Source organism: Dreissena polymorpha, chromosome 2 (assembly GCF_020536995.1).
Source record: "Dreissena polymorpha isolate Duluth1 chromosome 2, UMN_Dpol_1.0, whole genome shotgun sequence".
Taxonomy (NCBI): Eukaryota; Metazoa; Mollusca; class Bivalvia; order Myida; family Dreissenidae; genus Dreissena; species Dreissena polymorpha.
In genome coordinates this window covers 110,634,283-110,657,040 of record NC_068356.1, presented here as the reverse complement: position 1 = coordinate 110,657,040, position 22,758 = coordinate 110,634,283, and the positions used below count along the sequence as shown (strand labels likewise).

Below are 22,758 nucleotides of genomic sequence, written 5' to 3'. Positions count from 1 at the left end.
CTATATCTATATATATATTAATATATATCTCTCTCTATATATATATAAATATTTTATGGGCGCATAGGAAATAAGACCCATTTTCGCATGACAAGGGTCATTAAAAATCTTATTGCGAATTGTAAATGGCACATTTTAGCCCAATGCTTTTTGATACAAAATTGAATTCAAAATAGCAAACATGTAAATAAGGGCAGCCTATCCAGGTGTTCAGGAACGATTTCAAGACGTGCTGACCGAATACGGCAAACATTTGTGGTTGGATGATTAAACGATTTTCCTCTTATCGTGACACTATACTATTTCGGTTATGCTTGTTTTCTCATCTTGAAAGCAAAACTGTGTTTGTCGCTGGTCAATTATATATTCCCCGGATGATTTAGTGAACGAGTACTGACCCTGAAATTCTGAGAGATTGATTTTAACGCGTAATTGTAACTAGGCCACACCTTGTGTTGTTTGAACATACAGAGAGTAGTCCGGAATTCCTTACACTGAACAGTGCTACATCCTTTGCACTGATCACAGGCACGGTGATGTAGCCAAAGTTCAGAGGTTTTATCTCGAATCAGCCTATGAAATATTCGAATATATTCTTGAGTGTCTGCTGGCAATATGTTAAAGTCATTTAAGGTGAAAAGCTGGATAAAACAGCTATGCCGAAGAAGCGCATTAGTGTTCTATATCCATGTTAAGGTCAGAGTTGTTGACACCGTGTGAACTGCTAGGGTAACAAGTAATGCTTAAACAACAAAGTATGGGTCAACAGGGCTGTCTTTATGACAACCTTATTCGTGAGTAAAAAGTATTGCTTGCATATTGATTTTTTATTAGTTTTCATCAATTACGTTATTTTATATTTTTGAATGTGTATATAGTGTCAAAAATCAAAAGTTTTGTACATGGAATTTCCATAATGAAATAATATTCTTAGTGAGATAGATATTCGATATTCCAACAATATTCATTCAATATTATGGTGATAGCAAATTGTTTTTGTTTTCAGTTCTCATTACCATATTCATCATACTTTCTATACTTGCAGAACGTCAAAATAGGGCCATGTTGTTGTTATTTTGTCTAAGCTATCTCTATACAATAAATAGGATGATAACAAAATTGAACACACATCTCGACCCGTGCGTTAAGACACACTCTTCATAAATCTGAATGACTTGTGTTTTTCATTTCAAACTTGCGAATACTTTTGAAAAATGATTTGCGTCTTGAATAATGCAATAGAGAACAACGTGTGTGCCTTAAGCGCTTTGATTGAATAAGCGATTGTCGCCCAGAAGGTATTTGATACTCGGCCGGAACTTTAACTGCACAAGATGGCTGCGCCCTCGAAATGACGTTTACAACAACAACAACTTTGTATACTTCTCACATATTTCTTTTAAATGCATGGACTATTTGCATTTTTGTTTAAGTATTCAGATACAAATTATGTCAGTCACACATCCTCTGTTAAAGAAACTTAAAGGTATTTTTATTTAGTTTTTTAAGATAAAAATATGAGCTACATTTCTAACTTGATAGTAATTCGGATGTACAATTTCGATTTAACTGGTTCCCCGTTGAATATAACCGTTGACTATAATATACAACAGGTACAGGCTAATGTATCGGCGATTTTAATTGGATAACGCGAAGACCAATCGGAACGTTGTTTATTACTGTCGGGAATTCATGACGTTAACGTTTATCCGCTAACATGCACGCGACGTCATCTATACTATCGACGTCACTTTTCATGTTGTATATTAAACAATTTCTTATGAACGTCTAATAAAATGTCGAAACTAACGCAACTGTTTTCGTATTTCGCAGTTTTTTAAAACCATACGCATACATGCCATACGTCCCGATCTCGGCGGGACAGTCCCGCTTTTGGGCCCTTTGTCCCGCCGTCCCGCCATGAGACGATTTGTCCCGACATTCGTAAAAAACGATGTAAGGTGTATAGGTTCCCAATAAAATTCGCTATTCAAGCTCTGTTTCGCGAACACTTAACACCGCTAATCCCTTTATTGCCCTCCAATTAACAATCCGATTCTACTTATCGTGTGTACCAGTGTTGTTTATGACACCTTATCAGCGATTTATCGGCTAATTATTGATTTCATCAGGCATTCACACCATGGTGGTCTTCAAGATAGTGGTCGCTTATTGCTATCGATAGTTTTATTATAATGAAATAAATGTTGAAAATGTGTTTATTTTGTATTTGTTTGAAACGGTTTACAAAACAATTGTTTTGTAAAATTAACGCTACGTCATAATAGAGTCTTTTACATTCAATGTTTAGTTCCAATATAGCGGGATATTCCGAATGTGCAATATACCAAAATCGCAACAAACAGTCCAATAAGTGATACCCATCCTGTCTAGTGTAATTGTAATAAAAACAACGAGGTGGTATGCATGACAGTTTGACCCTACTCCAATTAAGCTAAAAACAACGAGGTGCTATGCATGACAGTTTGACCCTACTCCAATTAAGCCGCGGAAATTGACAAGTAACAAACTGCGCATGGACACATGCTTAAAAAAACATCGCAACAAACAGTAAAAGAGTTACCCATCTTGTCTTGTGTTATTGTAATAAAAACAACGTGTTGTTATTCATGACAGTTTGACACTACCCCAATACAGCGCCTGACAATTCACAATTCAGTTTAATCTGTGTATATAGGAAGAAAACAAAATACGGAAATGTGTACGGCCGCGCATTCCGTGTGTAACTGATGTAACTGTTCGGTAGATAGTGTACTGTAACCCGTACTTTCAGTCAACTGGATAGCCTCCCCTGCGTTAATGTTTGCCATTGAAATTAATATAATGAGTATTGTTGTCGTAATGTTCTAGATTTTGTACTCTTAAACAGATGAATATTATCTTCGTTGTTTGCTATTGTCTAATTTAATAAAACTGTTATTGTTATGTTTAAGATTTCATGCTTCATATCAGATGTTTTATGTCTTGAATAAAAGTATCAAGAGTTTTTGTTAGTACTATACTGACTATAGTAAACGTGGAATGATAGATCGTTTTAGGTGTCCTGCTTTTTGGTCAAATGTCCCGACAATTTTTTATGGAATGTCCCGCTTTGGACCTAAAAAATTATGGCATGTATGACCATACGATCATCATACGCAATAATAACGAGCTTTTATTCTTACCTGTCAGCTGTCAAAAAGTTCGGGAAATGTTTTGTTTCCGGTTTGGAAATGGTACACGGATTACTTCCCCTGAACCTCGTATAATCTCGCGATATGTTAACCGGTCCAAATTTGGACCGGTAAAATTAGCCTGTACCGATCCCTATATAGAGAGTAACGATAGATAAGGGGAGGTAACCAATCTAAATTTCGATATGAAATACTTTATACATCTAAACCTCTGCACGTGCTTCACTTTTTCAGCGTGGATTGTATATAATTTGTTTTTGGTAAAATTGAACTCAGCTTGGGATATATTTTTTATATACTTGTTAAAAAGATTATGAATCATTAGAGTTTACTATTCTAAATCCCAGTACAGTCAATTTACCATTACCGGATCAGTAGCGTAATTAAGTTGTTCTGGTGAAAAGCAATAAATATTTTGAGACTTCTTTTACACCAGTTTGATTAAATATTACCTTTGCTTACTGATTCAGCACATAGTCTTATTTTTAGGCGCAGGCAAAATGTATTTGCGATACCTTTTTTCGCCAGAGAATTCATGCATTAACGGATCAGTTGTAGCCATAACGGATGACATGACAAGGTGGCATCTAACACGTTATTTGAACTGTCAAAACATGAAATGTGTTGTTTACAATGACCAAGTTAGATTGCCAGTTATAAATTATATTCATTTTTTGTTTTTAAATGTGTTCTATATATGTGATATTGTATCCACACTTTATGCATGGTGTTCTTGTGTGAATTATCTGTTGAAAATCCTAAAAAGATCGAAAAATATATGGGCATCTTATAAACCATGTAAATTGTTTGAATCATATCTAATCATCGATATTGAACATAGAACATAAATAAATCATTAAGATTGAGATAATTTATTGTAAGAATCAACAATATTTGCATATATTTTGTTATAATATATTATCGATACGCAATTATCATGCTTGATCCGTTATTGCCCTCATTCTTCATTTCATTTAAGGTGTTGCAAAATCTTAAACACAAATCAAAACTGAAACGGACTTTTGCAGGCAGAAAGACTACTAAATGGCCTTTAAATTAATGCGTAAATATCTTACTTTCCAACAGAATTATAGCATGTGGCCACAAAAAATGTTCAACCTCGATTTGGAAACGAGACAGGAGTCAACAAAGTCATATATACATGTGAGCAAAACATACATATGTGAGCTGACAAAGAGCAGCTTTGATTACGACTCAATGAACGCTTTTTAAAGAACAGGCCTTGAAGATGCTGTGTGCAAAATATCACCTAAAAATGTCAACTATTTATCGCGATACGCAGTTTTGAACATCAAAGTGATCCGCTATGGATAATGATCCGGTAATAGTAACTTGACTGTATTTTGTGCCATCATTGACCAAAAATGTATATTGAATTACAGGTTTTATAATATCCCTGAGATCTAAAGATGAAACTGTGACAGACATAAACCAACTTCTGCAACCAGTTTGTGAAACTATTGAGTGGATATTCTTTTATGGATTGCAAGGTAACAATTTGCAAAATAAAAACATTCAAAAAGCCAGATTTCAATTTGAAATGATAAATCCCACAACAAGGTCACTAGTGGTTTTTCAGGTTCCATGGTACTGTTCTGAGGCTCCTTTTTGTGTTTTGCTTGTGATTCTAAAAGTCTCCAAATGCGAAAGATGCTGTTGTAATTTACACTGCTTATTGTTTTAATATATTCCTTGCCCACATAATATTATTATAATGTTAGGTTACTATATTTGCTATTTTAAGGGAAATTACTCCTAAATCTTTAACACATTTTTAGCTCGGCGTTTTTGGAGAAAACCCGAGGTATTGTCATAGCCAGCTCGTCGTCCGATGTCCGCCGTCCGCCGTTGGCGTCGTGCTAAAACCTTAACATTGGCTCAATCAAAGTGCTTCCACCTACAACTTTGAAATTTCATATGTAGATGCACCTTGATCAGTTCTTCACGCCACACCCATTTTTGGGTCACTAGGTCAAAGGTCAAGGTCACGGTGACCTCTAATATTAAACTTTAACATAGGCTCTAAAATCAAAGTGCTTCCACCTACAACTTTGAAACTTCATATGTAGATGCACCTTGATGAGTTCTACATGCCACACCCATTTTTGGGTCACTAGGTCAAAGGTCAAGGTCACTGTGACCTCTAATATAAAACTTTAACATAAACCTTAACATTTGCTCTAAAATCAAAGTGCTTCCACCTACAACTTTGAAACTTCATATGTAGATGCACCTTGATGAGTTCTACATGCCACATCCATTTTTGGGTCACTAGGTCAAAGGTCAAGGTCACTGTGACCTCTAAAAAAAAAGTTCTGACAAGCTTTCATTTATTCAAAACTGCACCCGCAGCCGAGCGTGGCACCCGTTATGCGGTGCTCAGCCTCTTGTTCTTTCCAGCCAGCACATCATGGTTTGGCCAACCAAAGACAGAGTACTGGGCATGGATTTCCAAAATTCAATCACTTCCGGACAAAAACAGGTATTAAAAATCATAATACAATTAATTTCATATCACAAAATGACTATGGGTCACCACTGTGTAACATTTGGAAGTGAATTATATTCACCCATGCATTTTTATAATGAACAGTTGGTATCCAACAGCTTTTGATAGCTTTTTGATGCATGCTTAGTATTGCTAAAAATGTCTTTACTTCTGCAGCAAAATTATGGTAGAATTTTTGCAAAAAGTTCGAGATATTTCAACTTCATATATTAAAACTTGATTTTGTTTAATGCATACTGTTTCATTGTTTTAAACCAAAGTTACATTATCTGCATATTTTATTATGTGTATAAAGAAAATCTTTTTTTCCCTTTTCAGATTAAATTCTATGCTTCTTATGACAATAGAAGCAGCGAAGAAAAATAATAAGGTGATCATTAGCTTATTGATTAAACAATATATTTACTTGATTTATTATTAGATAATATAGTATTAGAATTATTACATGTACTCAAACTTGAAGCTGCAATAATTTTTGTTCATGTGATTTGTGACATGTGAAAACATATTTTTATCAGGTAGCTCACATGTAATCAGTTACCAAAATAAGTATTAAGGTATTGCTAAGCAAGCCTGCAAAGGTTTAACCCTTTAAGCGCTGGAACCGAATTTTGAAGGCCTTTGCAAACAGTTTGGATCCAGATGAGATGCCACAGAACGTGGCGTCTCATCAGGATCCAAACTGTTTGCTATTCTGATAGTATTCTTTGAAAAAAATTGAAGAAAATGCTAATTTTAGAAATTTCGGCAGACAACATTTTAGCAGACGACAATTTCCCAGCATGCAATCATTTAATATTAATTTCATAGACAAAATCAGAGTAAACCTGGTTTTCAATTTACCAGGCAGTTAACATCTGTTATTCATGTGCCACTTTTGCCATGCGGCATCTGGAAATACAACCAAATGCTGTTATTACATTTCCATAAAATTTCAAGGGATTAAGTTCATACCAAAATGTTGAGGACCAAACAGATTTGTTTGCAACCCTATAATCATTTGGATCCAGTTTCACGCACCTTTATTGATATAAACGGAAATGTTTATCTAGTGAATTGTTAACATGGACATTTTTCAGTAAGTTTTCACCCGTTTACTCCAAAATATTTTCTGCATCCCTTGAACACAACAGGTAATTATTTGTTGTGTTCCAGGCAAAATCCGAAAAACTGCACGATATTCATTTCAGACTCACCATGACATTGGAAGAGGCAGATGTTTCATACGATCGGCACTGAATAAGAAGCTCTTGACCATACTTGTACAGCTACTGAAAAGTTATCCAGATTTTAGAAGAGTGAGTTTGCAGTGTATTAATATTTTCAATTTATGTTTCCTATGTAAATATTGACAAATATAAGTACATGTAATAGAACAAGTAAAAACATTAATAATTATTGTTTTATATAAATTGTAATATTCTGTTTCAAGATTTACAAAAAGTTTTTCAGTTGACTTTGAAATGCCTATATTTATGAGTGTTTGTTAAATTATACCTCTGAGTGCGCAGTAAAGGGGCAACCTTGTGCTGTAATTTCTATGGATGTCTATTTGTCTGTCTTTCTGTCTGTGCATAGCCTTATACAAAATCTTCTCCTACAATTTTCAACGTACATTGTACTACATCAACACTTCCAGCATTTATTCTCATGAAATGAACTTGTTTGTATTTAAATTTTTTGTTTGTGGCAAATTTAAAAAAAGAGAGGTTTTCAACTTGAATTTTAATTTGTATTTAATTGGTATTTTTTAAAACTATAAGATTGATAAACTTGAAACTTAATAGATAGGTAGTTCTCATTGAGGGAGTGTGCATTGCAAAAGATCTATAACGCTTACTTCCATATTTGTAGAGTTATTACCCTTTGTTTATTTTTTACTTCAATTTTGTTTTAAACATATCTTGAAAACTTAAAGAAATATAACATTGATTCTTAGTTAAGAGGTAGTTCTCATAAAGTAGATGTAAAGTGTAAAAGAACTCAAACTTTTGCTTCTATATTTTTATATTATTTTTAAAGATTGTATAACAGATTTTGGCATGTATTGAAGCTTGTCATAAAATGCTTTATATTGATAAATTTAGACATTTGAACTAAAAATCTCCAGTAAAAAAACAAGAATACAAATTTTAAAAAAGGAAAAAAAGTAACCCTCAACAGGGCTTGAACCACTGACCCCTGGAGTCCTGGAGTAAAAAGTCTCCTGCCTAGACCACTCGACCATCCATGCTTAAGCTTTGAGAGGATGTATTTTTTACCTATGTAAGCAATCCTCTTAGTATCCCCCAAAAAAAGACAACAACAGAACTTTCCAAATTATTCAATCGGTTCGTGTCAGACAATGCTTGATAATTTTCAGGTTTTCAAATCATCAATAGATGCATATAATAGATATTTAAGAGCATGGTAAATGGTCAGTATTACTATTTCCTCAAAAATATCATAACTAAAACGAAAATTTGCGAATCTGAAACAACTTTTTAAAATTTTTGTCAATTTACCAAAACGTGAAATCTGTTGGACGGCCCCTTTAATGTTTTTATATTCAAATGTTTTTCTTAAGTAAATCTAGAAAATTATAAGACGTTAAAATTTCAAACTTGTTTGGTAGGTTTACCTCATGAGAGGATGTGAAGTACACAAGAACCATGATTCTTACATCAATATTTGAAGAGTTATACTCGTTGATTAGGTTTGATACCTACATTTTGTGCATAGCATATCTTGAGAAATAAAAAAGGTATTAACTTGAAATGTAATATGTAGGTAGATCTTAATTAGGGTATGTTCAATGGCTATTATTATTATTATTATGCATACACAAATTTACTCCAGCGTTTATAATTTTACAGCTATTACCTTTGTGAAGATTCATTCTGAAAATATTGCCAGGGCATATCTTTACTATAATATAAGTTATCTAAATGAAACTTTATAGATAGGAAACTTGCATAGTTATGAAACCGGTTTATAAAACTGAGCTTCCAATGGGCTCTGACAAAGTGGCGTGCAAGATGCGTGTCAGGCATGAGTGTGACAGCTATAGTTTGTCTAGTTATTGTTTAAAGGTTATTATTTCTTTGCAGATTTGGTATACAGACTGTGACTCAATACTAGGAAACGAGATTTTGAGTGGTAAGTGGTAGCCCAAGCTATGGAATGTGTCTTCAGTTGTACGTATGTATCAAACCATAGTAGGAAAATCATTTCTTGAAAGTGCGAACTTGAATGGTAAGTGTGAGTCAATACTTCTTTGTAAGAAATAGAATTCCTGTCTGAATTCATATTTGAAAATGGCGTTCTGAGTTAAAACTGTAACAGAAGACATGTTTACGCAATGTGAGTTAAGAGATTATTGAATCATTATGTAAATATTGTGTATCGTATTTCAGTATACCATTATGAGATCTCTGTTGTCAACATTTAAAGATAGTGAATAACATCTTGAAATAGGTATGAATTGTGCTCTTTCAGAGATCCTGCTATCACTATTATTGGAGTTGCAAGCTGTAGAATTTAAACTTCAGTTGAAGGTAAATTTGACAAGTTTTGAAACATGTTTGTAATTTTCATGTTTTAGATCAGATATTTTCAGATGCTTACCAAGTGGGTGATCCCTTTTTTATTTCATTAATTTCCAATAATAATGTTTCTTAACATTTCTTTTCAGAATTCAAGTTTTTTGGATGTAACATGGGAGCTTCCTGTAAGTTATTAGTTAAAACATGCTTGTGCAAGTAAAACTTAAGCTGTCTTAAAACACTTGAATACTTTTAATTAAAATGTGTACGAAAAGAATAATTTATTTCTGCATCACTGATAATATTATTGAAAACCAATATGCATATCTTCTTTTATAGTTATATAACCCCTTTGCTTTTTTCTTTGATCAACAGTTACATCACAATATATTATGTTAATTTCATGATTTTTTGCATAAAGATACAAGTCATGCAAGCACATAAACTAATACAATGTAAAATAAATACTTACATTTTATAAGCTCATCTGCATCAACACAAAATACTTATTTACTTATCTTCATTCGGGTTAAGTTTCTTTTTATCTGGGTACTGTGCTTGTTTTCACAATTTCAGGTTTATAAGCAGTATGAACTTGTGCCTTCACAAGATCTAGGACTAGATATAAGGTGAGTGTTGCATTTCATTTAGACCACTTGGATTCCCCAGATTTTCTATATGAAATGATGCACCGCCCAAGATCTTGTATACCATCAGAGGTTCAGCCTATTTAGCTCACCTGAGCACAACGTGCTCATGGTTAGCTTTTGTGATCGCTTTTTGTCTGTCTTGCGTCGTGCGCAGTCAACATTTGCCTTGTTAACTCTCTAGAGGCCACATTTATTGTCCAATCTTCATGAAATTTGGTCAGAAGATTCGTCTCAATGATATCTTGAATGAGTTTGAAAATGGTTACGTTTGCTTGAAAAACATGGCTACCAAGGGGCTAGGCATTTTTCCTTATATGGCTATATATGGCTATAGTAAAATCTTGTTAACACTCTAGAGGCCACACTTATTGTCTGATCTTCATGAAACTTGGTCAGAAGATTCATCCCAATAATATCTTGGACGCTTTGAAAATGATGCTGGTTGGTTGAGAAACATGGCTGCCAGGCGGCGGGGCATTTTTCCTTATATGGCTTTAGTTAAACCTTGTTAACACTCTAGAGGTCACATTTATTTTCCGATCTTCATGAAACTTGCTCAGAAGATTTGTCCCAATGATATCTTAGATGAGTTTGAAATGTAACCTTTGCTTGAAAAACATGGCTGCCAAGGGGCGGGGCATTTTTACTTATATGCTTACATGTATATATGGCTATAGTAAAATCTTGTTAACACTCTAGAGGCCACATATATTGTCCAATCTTCATGAAACTTGGTCAGAAGATTTATCCCAATAATATCTTGGACGAGTTAAAAAATGATGCCCTTTGGTTAAAAAACATGGCCGCCAGGGGGCGGGGCATTTTTCCTTATTTGGCTTTAGTAAAACCTTGTTAACACTCTAGAGGCCACATTTATTGTCCAATCTTCATGAAATATAGTCAGAAGATTTGTCTTATTGATAGCTTGGATGACTTCGAAAATGGTAACGTTTGCTTGAAAAACATGGCTGCCAAGGGGCGGGGCATTTTTCCTTATATGGCTATGGTAAAATCTTGTTAACACTCTAGAGGCCACATTTATAGTCCCATCTTCATGAAACTCGGCCAGAAGATTCATCCCAATAATATCTTGGACGAGTTCAAAAATGATGCCGTTTGGTTGAAAAAACATTGCCACCACTGGGGCGGGGCATTTTTCCTTATATGGCTATAGTAAATCCTTTTTAACACTCTAGAGGTCACATTTATTTTCCGATCATCATGAAACTTGCTCAGAAGATTTGTCCCAATGATATCTTGGATGAGTTCGAAAATGGTTTTGGTTGTTTGAAAAACATGGCCACCAGAGACGGGGCATTTTTCCTTATATGGCTATATATGGCTTAAGTAAAACCTTGTTAACACTATAGAGGCCACATTTATTGCACAATCTTAATGAATTTTGAATTAATTTGCAGACGTGTGCATGGATACCCTCTGGTTACTCAGGTTGATCCTAACAGCGTAGCAGGGGAAGATGTAAGCATTGAAATACTTGGGTTTGCTTCCTGCTTTTGTTTTGACCAATTGTGATAATAAATATCGTCGGTTCATGTGATTGACTTTTACCGTATCAGCCTTACCCTTTCAAGTTTAACATTAATTCACACTCTAGTTGCTCAATATTCTACGTTTAAATAATTAAGATTTTTGTGAATTTTTATTTATATAATTTTATCTGTCAAACATGCAACGAAGTTAACTAATTTCTAAGTTTGACTCTTAGCATTGCGATGCTCTCTATATAGCTGAGGAAACTATGCTGAGGAAACTATTTGTTCAAATATTATGACACATGTTACACTGTACACATTATGACAGGCATTTAGCTGTAAGAATTATCACACACATCAAACTGGACACACTATGTCTCACATTTAACTGTAAGCATTATCACACACATCAAACTGTGCACATTATTACATGCATTTAACAGTACGCATTATGACACACATAAAAATGTACACATTATGTCACACATTTAAATGTAAGCATTATCCCACACATCAAACTGTACACATTATATCACACATTTATCTGTAAGCATTATCACACACATCAACATGTACACATTATGTCACACATTTATCTGTAAGCATAATGACACACATCAAAATGTACACATTATGACATGCATTTAACTGTAAGCATTATCACACACATCAACATGCACACATTATGTCACACATTTAACTGTAAGCATTATCACACACATCAAAATGTACACATTATGCCACACATTTAACTGTAAGCATTATCACACACATCAACATGTTCACATTATGTTACACATTTAACTGTAAGCATGATGACACACATCAACATGTACACATTATGTCACACATTTAACTGTAAGCATTATCACACACATCAACATGTACACATTATGTCACACATTTAACTGTAAGCATTATGACACACATCAACATGTACATTTTATGTCACACATTTAACTGTAAGCATTATGACACCCATCAACATGTACACATCATGTCACACATTTAACTGTAAGCATTATCACACACATCAACATGTACACATTATGTCACACATTTAACTGTAAGCATTATGACACACATCAACATGTACATTTTATGTCACACATTTTACTGTAAGCATTATCACACACATCAACATGTACACATTACGACATGCATTTTACTGTAAGCATTATGACAAACATCAAAATGTACACATTATGTCACACATTTAACTGTAAGCATTATGACACCCATCCACATGTACACATTACAAAACACTTTTAACTGTAAGCATTATGACACACATCAAACTGTACACATTACGACACGCATTTATCAGTAAGCATTATGACACCCATCAACATGTATACACATTATGACACACATTTAACTGTAAGTTTTATGGCACACATCAAACTGTAAACATTATGTCATGCATTTAACTGTAAGCATTATCCCACACATCAAACTGTACACATTATAACATGCATTTAAATGTAAGCATTATGACACACATCAAAATGTACACATTATGACACACATTTATCTGTAAGCATTGTCACACACATCAAACTATAATAATTATGACACGCATTAACTGTAAGCATTATGACACATATTAAAATGTACACATTATGACGCATTATACTGTACATATAGCATTGTTAAATTCGTTATGGCAGTTTAAAGAATGCAAGCAATATGCTATTAGCAATTTGTAACCATTACTGCTACTGTAACAGCTTTTCAAAGCTGTTGACCCTGTAGGAATCTTTAAATAATACAGGCCAGCAATATAGTTAACTGCATGTTTTATGAAGAGCATTGTCAAATAAATCTGTAAGGCCATATATATAATGTACCGTTACACTTTCTTGAATGTTTTGTAAATCTTTGCTCTAGGCAGGGACCTATACAAACAATGTTTGTATGGGTCTCTGCACTAGGTTTGCCTATTGCCAGGATAAAGTGACTGAAATCTTTTTGTAAGTTTATTTATGTACAATGAATATTTTAATACTTTCTGGAAATTTTGGCGAATCTTTGTTTGCAAATTGCCAGGATGGTCAGTTATACATATTTTATGGTTAAACTTTCATTCATTACTTTAATCCATTAATGCTTGATCTACCTTGCCATTTTTATGCGGATTTTGAAATACAAGTTTCGCTAATTACATCAATTATGCACCAATAATGGCAAGACCTTCTTAAATGTTTGTGTATCCTTACACTGTTTCGAATATTGCCAGGGTAAAGTGTTGGTGGGCGATGTACTGGACGAGATGTGCGGAGAATGTCTGCGTGGAGTCGGCAAGAGTGGAGTAAGTTGAGGTCAAATATGTTTATTTTCGCAAGTGTGTTTTCTTATTAATACTGCGCAACTTTAAACTGCTTTAAGCCCCCTAATATTTTGGGCTTTGCTTGTTCCAATTCAGTGACTCAAACTTTGATCAGTGCATGTTAAGTGTTGGTTGGCATACATAGTCCTGCATTGTAAAGGCAACTTTCCACTGTCATTAAATTAAACAACTAGCAGGCTGTTGTAATAATTTTCCCCTGATTATGTTTCTATTTTTAGATTATCATGGAAGTGAGAGCGCCATTACTAAAAATGCATAGCTTGTTTGAGTTTGTAATGATGGGTTATGTCTGTGTAATTATGAATTTATTAGTGTTGCTGAATTATATTTTCTCTCATTGCAGGTTTATTTTATTTACAACCAGTATGAAAACAAGCCCATTCAAATGTCTGTTATGAAGGTATAATTGTGTATTATTTGTCATTATTTTTGTAAATGACCACAAGTTCCAATTTGGCAGAACATTTTTTTCTTAGATTTTAATTTTGTTAAGATTTTATGGTAGAATGTGCATGCAGGAAGTACATAAAAATGTGCCATGATTTTGCAAGGTTATCGTTGTAGCTCCATTCATTTTTCTAAAAAACGTATGATATAATACGTTTAATATCAACAGATTTACATTAACATACCACTGAACTAATACTGAATTTATATGTGAAATAATTAAATAATAATGTCGAGCGTTCACCTGTGTTAAGTTGGCCATGCAGGGGCCTGAATTGGAAATCTGTCATATGATATGACACTTTAAAACTAAACGTTGGTACAAAAAATGTATCTGATATTTAATGAGTGAATTTTTGGTGTATGAAGACCTCTAAAATCGCAATATTTATGTCATAAAAAATCATGGAATACTTTTTATTAATTGAAAGCGAACATTTCATGTTTGCTTCTTGGAAAGGGGAAAGATTTTTGTCAACACACATTCTTGCTGACATGTACATGTATCTGTTGCTATAATCTTTTCTCTGCACTACGTGGCAGGGCAAAGGTAGGGACGGTAACGTCTACGGACCAATCGGAAGGCTCATGGACCTATGTGACCTTGGTGAACTCTCGCCGGCCACGCCAACTTCCCCAATAAGCCCCTCCCCTTGGGAGGAGAGCCACAGACAGCCGCCTCCTGAGGCGCTACTACCTGAGGAAATTGAGGACAGAATACCTGTGCACAATTCAGACGGAAGGTAATTGAACATAAAACGAAATTTGATAGGTGATGCGAGTTTTCCATTCAAGAGACTTGTGTTTAAAACCGGTAATTGTGTCTTTAAAATAATCATTGAGTGAAATTTATTGAAAATCGGTCAATTTTAACCTTAAAGTAATACAAACACTGGATGTAGTGGAAAAAATAAAGGAGTTAAATGGTATACATGTAGTATATAGTGGATAATAGTGGATTAAAGCTCACGATTGTATTGACAGTTTGTGTAGCCAATTAGAAAAAGTGTTTGGTTCGCTTCTACGCCAACACCAGTCGTACATTGTCAATGGTGGTTTACTTGTTGACCTAAGTAGCTTCTTTTGAAAGATCGCAAGTCGCATTTTAGTAATGGATATGGTGTTCGCCTTGCGACCAGAAGGCCTCGGGTTTTAGCCATTTTTCCCAGGAAACAGGCTTTTGATGAGTTTACAGTTTACTTTATATTATATTTATATTTAATTTTAAGTAAATGTATCAGCAGATAAAACTCCTCGAATTTTCTTCATTCAAAATGATCACTTGCATGCTTAACAACAAAATGTGCATTTTAGATGCGTTCCTTTTCTTGGTGAATTCTCTCGAAATTATTTTTGCAGTGCTGTTTATGAAACTGTTTACCTCGGAAAAGCCGCTCTAGGAAAGGTACTCACATTTATAATATATAATTCTTATAAAATAGACTGACTTTGGTATTGGCAAGAGTTTGGAAATAAATCTGCAATGCCTTATACGTAATTAATACATGTAATTGTCTCAACTTTTTATTTGATCATCTCATGCTTGATACTTATGTCAATTCATAATTTTATCTTATGCTACACCTTGTGTTATATGTTATATAATGGTCATCTTAAACGACTGTAACAAAGCGTTTTGAGCATTTCTATTGGCTACTTTTGTTTGACTGTCCTTTTATTACTTTATTTTGATGAATCCACGTTGCAACGTCAAGTGAATTCACACACTGTAAAATTCTTTCTGATTATAACATGACTTTAACGTTAATATTAACACTTTGCTAATTAAAAGGCATGTTAAAAATCGGATACTCGTTGACATTTCATAGAATGATTTATTAAACTCACCCTGGGAATTCTTTAGTAATCGGTCCTTTCTGATTCCTTAACTCATTAAATAAAATATGGCATGAAATGAAAACTCATGTCAGATCCTATATTTGTTGTAACAGCCATGAAGAAGTTAGAAATTTGTATATTCAATAGACTAGTCATATAAATCAAGTTCCTGAAAGGCTAGTTTTTCAGCTGCTGGTATGCAACGAAAGTGAATGCTTTCTAAGTAATAAACATTTTACAATTGTGTTTTCTTGCGCTATATTTATACCATGGCATTAAATACTTTCCTAAGAAGTAAACATGTCTCATCAATAAAAAAATTGTTTTGTCCATTTTATCGATAGGATGGTCGAGTGGACCTTGTGGAGTTCGGGGTAGCCAATGTGCTTTCTCAGAGGAATGAATCTCAGGTAATCTGCTTCATCATTTTCAGCTTCGATGATGTTCACTTGGTATAGTTAATGGACATCTTAGATTTGTTTAAGGATTTTGAAGCTTTTCTGTACAGATCTGATTTGGCAATATACTGTAATTGACGATAAGAAAAAAATGAAAAAACAGTCAATTATCAATTTTCTTACGTTTTCACTAGGGTTGGAATTGTTGGGCTTGTTGATTAAATGGACCTTTTCACAGTAGTTTTTTTGCATGTTTTGAATTTTTTTATCAAATGCTTTTAAATTGATATCCGTTATATGTTAGCATCGGAACTGAAAAGCTCCTGTATAAAACAAAAAAAAATAACGAAACAAAATATGGTATCCACATCTGGGCTCGAACCACTGACCCTTGGAGTACATGTTTAGCGCTTAAACCACTCAGCCATCCGTCTTGATACAGTTCATGATGTATTTTATACTTTATATAGGCAATCCAGGATGTGTCACAAAATATGACGATAACATAAGAACTCGCCAAAATCGTTTCGGATTTTTAATGCGTTGTAACCTTCAGGTTGTTAAATCGTTAAAAGATGCATATTTAGGATATTTTATAGCATAGTTAATGTTAAGTAGTATTGTTTCATCGCAAATCACATATCTTCAACGAAAATGTGCAAATCTGAAACATTTTTTTATCAGTTTTGTCAATTTACCAATGTGTGAAAAGGCCCCTTTACAATTTATAATTGGCTCTATAACATCCAGGCAATGACCATTTAGGGGACCAATTATCCACATTTGTCAATGGTTCTTCAAACGTTAAACTGCACGGGTGTATTAGTAGTGTTCATATATTCATTATTCATTCAGAAATACGAAAGTTTAGTTTGAAATAGTTATGTTTTGTTGGTTTTAGGTTTTATCATTGATGATTAAAAATGATCAACTTTTCTGAACGAGTCGGGAAATATGGTCATAAAACTCGGTACATGCTTGATACATCCCTGTCCGATGCAATAAGTTACAGTGTTGACAGTCGTATAACATAACATGTTTTTTAATTGATCTTTTTCAGACTGTTCTTCTGGAGCTAGGTGAAAAAGATGTCACAGTCACGAATAAGGCATCAGGACAGGTATTTTGATTGATATTTGTATTGACTGTTTTAGAGGATTGATTTTTGCTGTTGTTTGTTTGTTTGTTTTGACAAAGACCTATAGGTCTTTGGTTTTGAGATTATTTGATGAATTAATGCACAAGATATGGAAATGTTTGTATACAATTTTTGTTGGTAATATAATTATTTTAATTATTCCAAATACTTTTGTCCTGCAGGTTAATACATTTTATGACTGTTTTGTACCACTCTGAACTGAATTCAACTGATGTAAGCATTCTAATGTCCATAACCCATATTCAGGTGGTTGTTCAGCATTTATTCACCGAGATATCCGCCTGTGGTCGCCGCACGGACACCATGAAGTACTACGCATTTATAGCTGGGTAAGGAAGCAAGACAGGGACCCTTGGCTGAAAAACTGCAATAACTTATTTTGTAATCTGGGGAATAGTTAATAAATACGAAAGAATTAACCTCTGGTCCTTACAGTCAATAAATAATTATATATTTATTGTTGGTTGATTCCTAATTGTATTCAACGGCGGTGTTCTGCAGAATTACAAATTTGGCATGAATTATTAGTTGCACTCACATACAAAACTATACCTTAAGTGCTTTAATCGAAGCTATTTAACCTTCGGTTTAATGTAACTTGGTTCAATTCTCCACAGCGGAAAACTGCTTGATTAGGCCATAAAAAAACAAAAGTATTTCGCTTGGATTATCAAATGTTATAGCTGTAAATTACCACCATACCTTTAAGAGTTATAAGCTATCAATCTAGTACATAAATAAGCAACCCGCTTTTTAGTCCCCTACCTCTGTAACCGGAGGGAACTAGGTTTAGCCAGTAACTGTCCGAATCTGGATTCTGTGATAAATCAAAACAGTACTTTATTTAGATTGACGAATTTTGGTATGCGGTTAAAAGGACGTAATGGGAAGATGCTTGTTATTTCATGTTTGCGTCGGACAAAAATTGTGTTTGATAAAGTTACAGAAATAATTGAAAACTAAAATCTGTATCCTTCCATGACTACAAAGTACCATGTTAATAAAGTATGAAGATCATGTTCTTACCCCGACAACATTATTGGCCCGGTAGAGAACTGCTGTTTTGTATGTGACAACGCTTTTGTTTAATATAGAAACATGATGATAAATGGTTTCATCGAACATTTCTGTGTTTTTTTTCTGAGGTCTCAATAAATTGCTGATGTCTGTTTCAGTGAAACATACTGCAGTTTAGCCGAGCGATTCATGTGTCACGTGTTTGAAGCAAAGTCGGAAGAAGAGGTATAATAAGGGTGCACTTACTAATGATGTTAATTAAACATACGCAGTTAATTCGATATGTCTATTTAATAGGATAACCATTGATAATATTGAGACTTTTATGCAAACTTCAATAATTCAAATTTAAATGTCTACCCCATGTTGTTCCATGTTCGGTTGTCAATGTCAATTATGATAATGTATTAGGATTGAAAAGTGGCAAAAATGTCCTTTAGATTTTGATGCTGCAAAAGCATGAAATAATGATTATTGTGTAACTTGTTCAAGTGTTGTAATAACTTTAACGTTTACCAAAATAGAGATGGAAGCTGTCTTCAAACTGTTAAATCCACACACATCTTTAACGACTCTTTAATAAATATATAAGATATGTCAGTGAACATTTCAGACGCAAGTGGCAAGCATCAATTTTTGTTCACAATAAGAAATTCTATACCATATCTGAGTATTGATAATACGTTTGAAACACTTAAATAAAAAGACCAATACATTAACCAATATTAATCTAAGCCCCATTGGCACACTTCCCCTGAAAAAAGAACGTTTGGAACTAAGTTTAGTTTTACTAAGTTGATTTCTTTTTTGAACTCACAAAAGTTTAAATCTTTTGTAAACTGTCTGTCAGCAATAATAATGCTTAGTTTTAAGGTTAATTACATGTTGCTTATCTCCCTTTGTTGTCGTTTTTCATTCGCAGGCAAAGATGATTTTGCGGACCATAGGTATGTTCAAAAGTCTTGCAAGCACTCGAAAACATTTCTAACCCTTTCAGTGCGGGAACCGAATTTTGAAGGCCTTTGCAAACAGTTTGGATCCAGATGAGACGCCACAAAACGTGGCGTCTCATCAGGATCCAAACTGTTTGCTATTCTGATAATATTCTTTGAAAAAAAATCGAAGAAAATGCTAATTTTAGAAATTCAGCAGAAGACATTTTAGCAGACGACAAATTTCCCAGCATGCAAAGGGCTAATTATAATCAATTATCCATGATATTTGATGTGTTATATATTTTGACAAATTATATTGTTTTAATTGTAAATTCATATCCCGTGTATCTTGTGATAAAATGATCATGAGGTATTAGCGCACTGTCTCATAAAATTTGTTGAACATTTGTATCTTTCTTTATTTCAGCTCAAGGCTTTGAAAGAACGCATTTAATGACCTGATTCAAAACATAATGGAATACTAACGTCAGTCTGATCTATTAATAAAAGCAATCTGTTCCGGTTTATACAGCCGTCACTTTTATGTCAACAACCATCACTTTTGGTTTATGCAGCTATGTCTCCTGGTGACAGCAACAATCAATTCTTCCGTCAGAAACTGTCACTTCCCCCAATCAACATCTATGGCTAAAGTCGTTAGCATCCGTCACGTTTGTTAGCAGCCATCGCTTCTGCTTCTAGCATCCGTAACTTCTACAATCAGCAACAGTCAATATTGCTGCCGAAACCCAACATTTCCACTTAAACAGCCAGCAACGGTAGCTTCATCGAATCTCATTTCTGCTGTCAGCAAAGGCCACTTCCGGTCATATCAAGCTTCGATTCAACTGCCAGAAAGCTTCACACTGCTCATCTCCGCATACTTTTAATTTGAAGTTCATCGTATTGTGACAACCATTGCAGACAATGATCAGTTCCATTGTACACATCAATGGCCGCCATGTTGTTTTTTTACCGAATAGAAACTTGTCTTACTCTGTTGACCGAAGTTATTTCCGCTTTAGCAGCCATTAGATTGAATACAAATGTACGTAACTTTGGGTTTCGCTGACTTCGTACTGTTGCGAACATCATTATCGATTGACTTGCCATGCGCCGTGTTCAACAATTTCGTCATAAGGGCACAACAATGACGTCACGCCTTTCTTAATAGAACATTGTGAACCTCCTGAACGATATACCCGATATATTTGAATACAACGCTGTTTAGCTTGGCTGTTTTCGGAGAAACCCCGAGGTATTGTCATAGCCAGCTCATCCGACGTCCGAGTCTTGCTAAAACCTTAAGATTGGCTCTATAATCAAACTGCTTTCATCTACAACTTTGAAACTTCATATGTAGCTGCACCTTGATGAGTTCTACACGCCACACCCATTTTTGGGTCACTAGGTCAAAGGTCAAGGTCACTGTGACCTCTTGTATAAAAAAAAAAAATTATGACAAGCTTTCATTTATTCAAAACTGCACCCGCAGCCGAGCGTTGGCACCGGCTATGCGGTGCTCTTGTTTTATCGTTTGTTTTACTTAAAGTCATTCCTATTGCTTGAGCTGAATTCCAATATATATTTGTATGTATTCTTAGTTTTTTTCATTGCTATATAAATATTGTAAACATTTGTATTGCATTTAAACCTTATGTGGGCCCTAGTCTGCCGGCGAAATGTGAAATTATACCCAAGAGTCAAAACAAAACAAAAACTGAAACCGCAAATAATATTGCGTTTATATAAAATTGCGGTTCTTGAAAACTATTCTTTAAATCACGCCGTGAGTTCCTAACTGATAACGCCCAATTATACAGGTTGGCGATCTTATGCAGTCCTAGCCATCTTGTTCTTTGCATGTCCCCCACCACTATAGTGGGGGACATATTGTTTTTGCCCTGTCTGTTGGTTTGTTGGTTTGCGTCAAACTTTAACATTTGCCATAACTTTTGCAATATTGAAGATAGCAACTTGATATTTGGCATGCATGTGTATCTCATGGAGCTGAAAAGTGTGGTGAAAAGTCAAGGTCATCCTTCAAGGTCAAAGGTCAAAATTAAGGGTCAAAATCGCTCATACAATATACACTTTTGCAATATTAAAGATAGCAACTTGATATTTGGCATACATGTGTATTTCATGGAGCTGCACAATTTGAATGGTTAAAGGTCAAGGTCATCCTTCAAGGTCAAAGGTCAAATATATGTGGGGACATAGTGTTTCACAAACACATCTTGTTTAAAGTATTTTTTGCCACATTTGCTTGCGTATATATTATAAATGCATGTGTCGTAAGCAAACTCGAAGGTTAATTGCTGCACATGTTAGTCCACTATGAAACCAGAACTCTATTATGCATTACTTTTTTCTCGATATTTTGCCGATTATTAATGTTCGTCTGGGCACTTGTAGATTTGTATTTGCTTTTTAAGTGGATCTTATTAAGGTAAAGGGTATTTTAGTTCAATGTTAAGTATTTTTTAAATTTTTGCGTATTGGGATATAAAGTTAATGTGGTGTTTGTATTGTTTATTTGTGAAATAAAGTGTTGGTTTTGACAGACGTCGTTTGCCATGTTCGCCCCGTGAGTAAGAAAGTTCTTGTTCCTTAGTTGCAATGCCCAGTATTGACTGATCAGGAATACATACATGAGCTTTAATGTACCCGTTTGCTGAGCTCAAAATTCCTCGACATTTGTCGTCTGCTTTGAACCCACACACAGATTTGTCATAATCTAACCTCTCAGATCAAAACTTGTTACAAAAAAGGATCCCGTTTTTAGCTCACCTGTCACAAAGTGACACGGTGAGCTTATGTGATCGTGTGATGTCTGTTGTACGTGCATGCGTCCGTCCGTCAACAATTTGTTTGTGTAGACAGTAGAGGTCACAGTTTTCATCCAATCTTTATGAAATTTGGTCAGAATGTTTATCTTGATAAAATCTGGCTTGGGATTGTATTTGTGTCATCTGGGGTCAAAAACTAGGTCACTAGGTCAAATCATAGAAAAACCTTGTGTAAACAATAGAGGTCACAGTTTTCATCCAATCTTTATGAAATTTGGTCAGAATGTTTATCTTGATGAAATCTGGGTTGGGATCGTATTTGGGTCATCTGGGGTCAAAAACTAGGTCACTAGGTCAAATCATAGAAAAACCTTGTTTAGTTAACAATAGAGGTCACATTTTTCATCAGATCTTAATGAAATATGGTCAG

General features: G+C 34.4%; 1 protein-coding gene across 2 annotated transcripts; it reads left to right on the top strand.

Annotated features, from left to right (window-relative positions):
- Positions 1-1,151: 1,151 nt before the first annotated feature.
- Positions 1,152-22,102, top strand: LOC127868501 (uncharacterized). Of its 2 annotated transcripts, none has more exons than XM_052410329.1 (20): positions 1,152-1,377; positions 4,598-4,705; positions 5,616-5,697; positions 6,043-6,094; positions 6,915-7,022; positions 8,814-8,862; positions 9,202-9,260; positions 9,398-9,433; positions 9,825-9,877; positions 11,317-11,377; positions 13,631-13,702; positions 14,085-14,141; positions 14,732-14,931; positions 15,548-15,593; positions 16,372-16,437; positions 17,486-17,545; positions 17,831-17,913; positions 18,760-18,826; positions 19,524-19,548; positions 19,964-22,102. In XM_052410329.1, exons 4-20 carry the CDS (start codon positions 6,053-6,055, stop codon positions 19,996-19,998), a joined length of 1,119 nt encoding a protein of 372 aa, XP_052266289.1. In that variant the 5' UTR covers positions 1,152-1,377; positions 4,598-4,705; positions 5,616-5,697; positions 6,043-6,052; the 3' UTR covers positions 19,999-22,102. The 2 variants fall into 2 exon arrangements, with proteins under 2 accessions (XP_052266289.1, XP_052266288.1); XM_052410328.1 differs by having other exon boundaries at positions 1,153-1,486.
- Positions 22,103-22,758: the final 656 nt, after the last annotated feature.

Excerpts from the sequence above, each read along its gene's own strand:
- LOC127868501 (XM_052410328.1), top strand. The coding sequence starts at position 1,408 with ATGGACTATTTGCATTTTTGTTTAAGTATTCAGATACAAATTATGTCA. Across the intron at positions 6,095-6,914 it reads CAGCGAAGAAAAATAATAAG|ACTCACCATGACATTGGAAG; the intron begins GTGATCATTAGC and ends TATTCATTTCAG. Across the intron at positions 17,546-17,830 it reads CGAATAAGGCATCAGGACAG|GTGGTTGTTCAGCATTTATT; the intron begins GTATTTTGATTG and ends ACCCATATTCAG.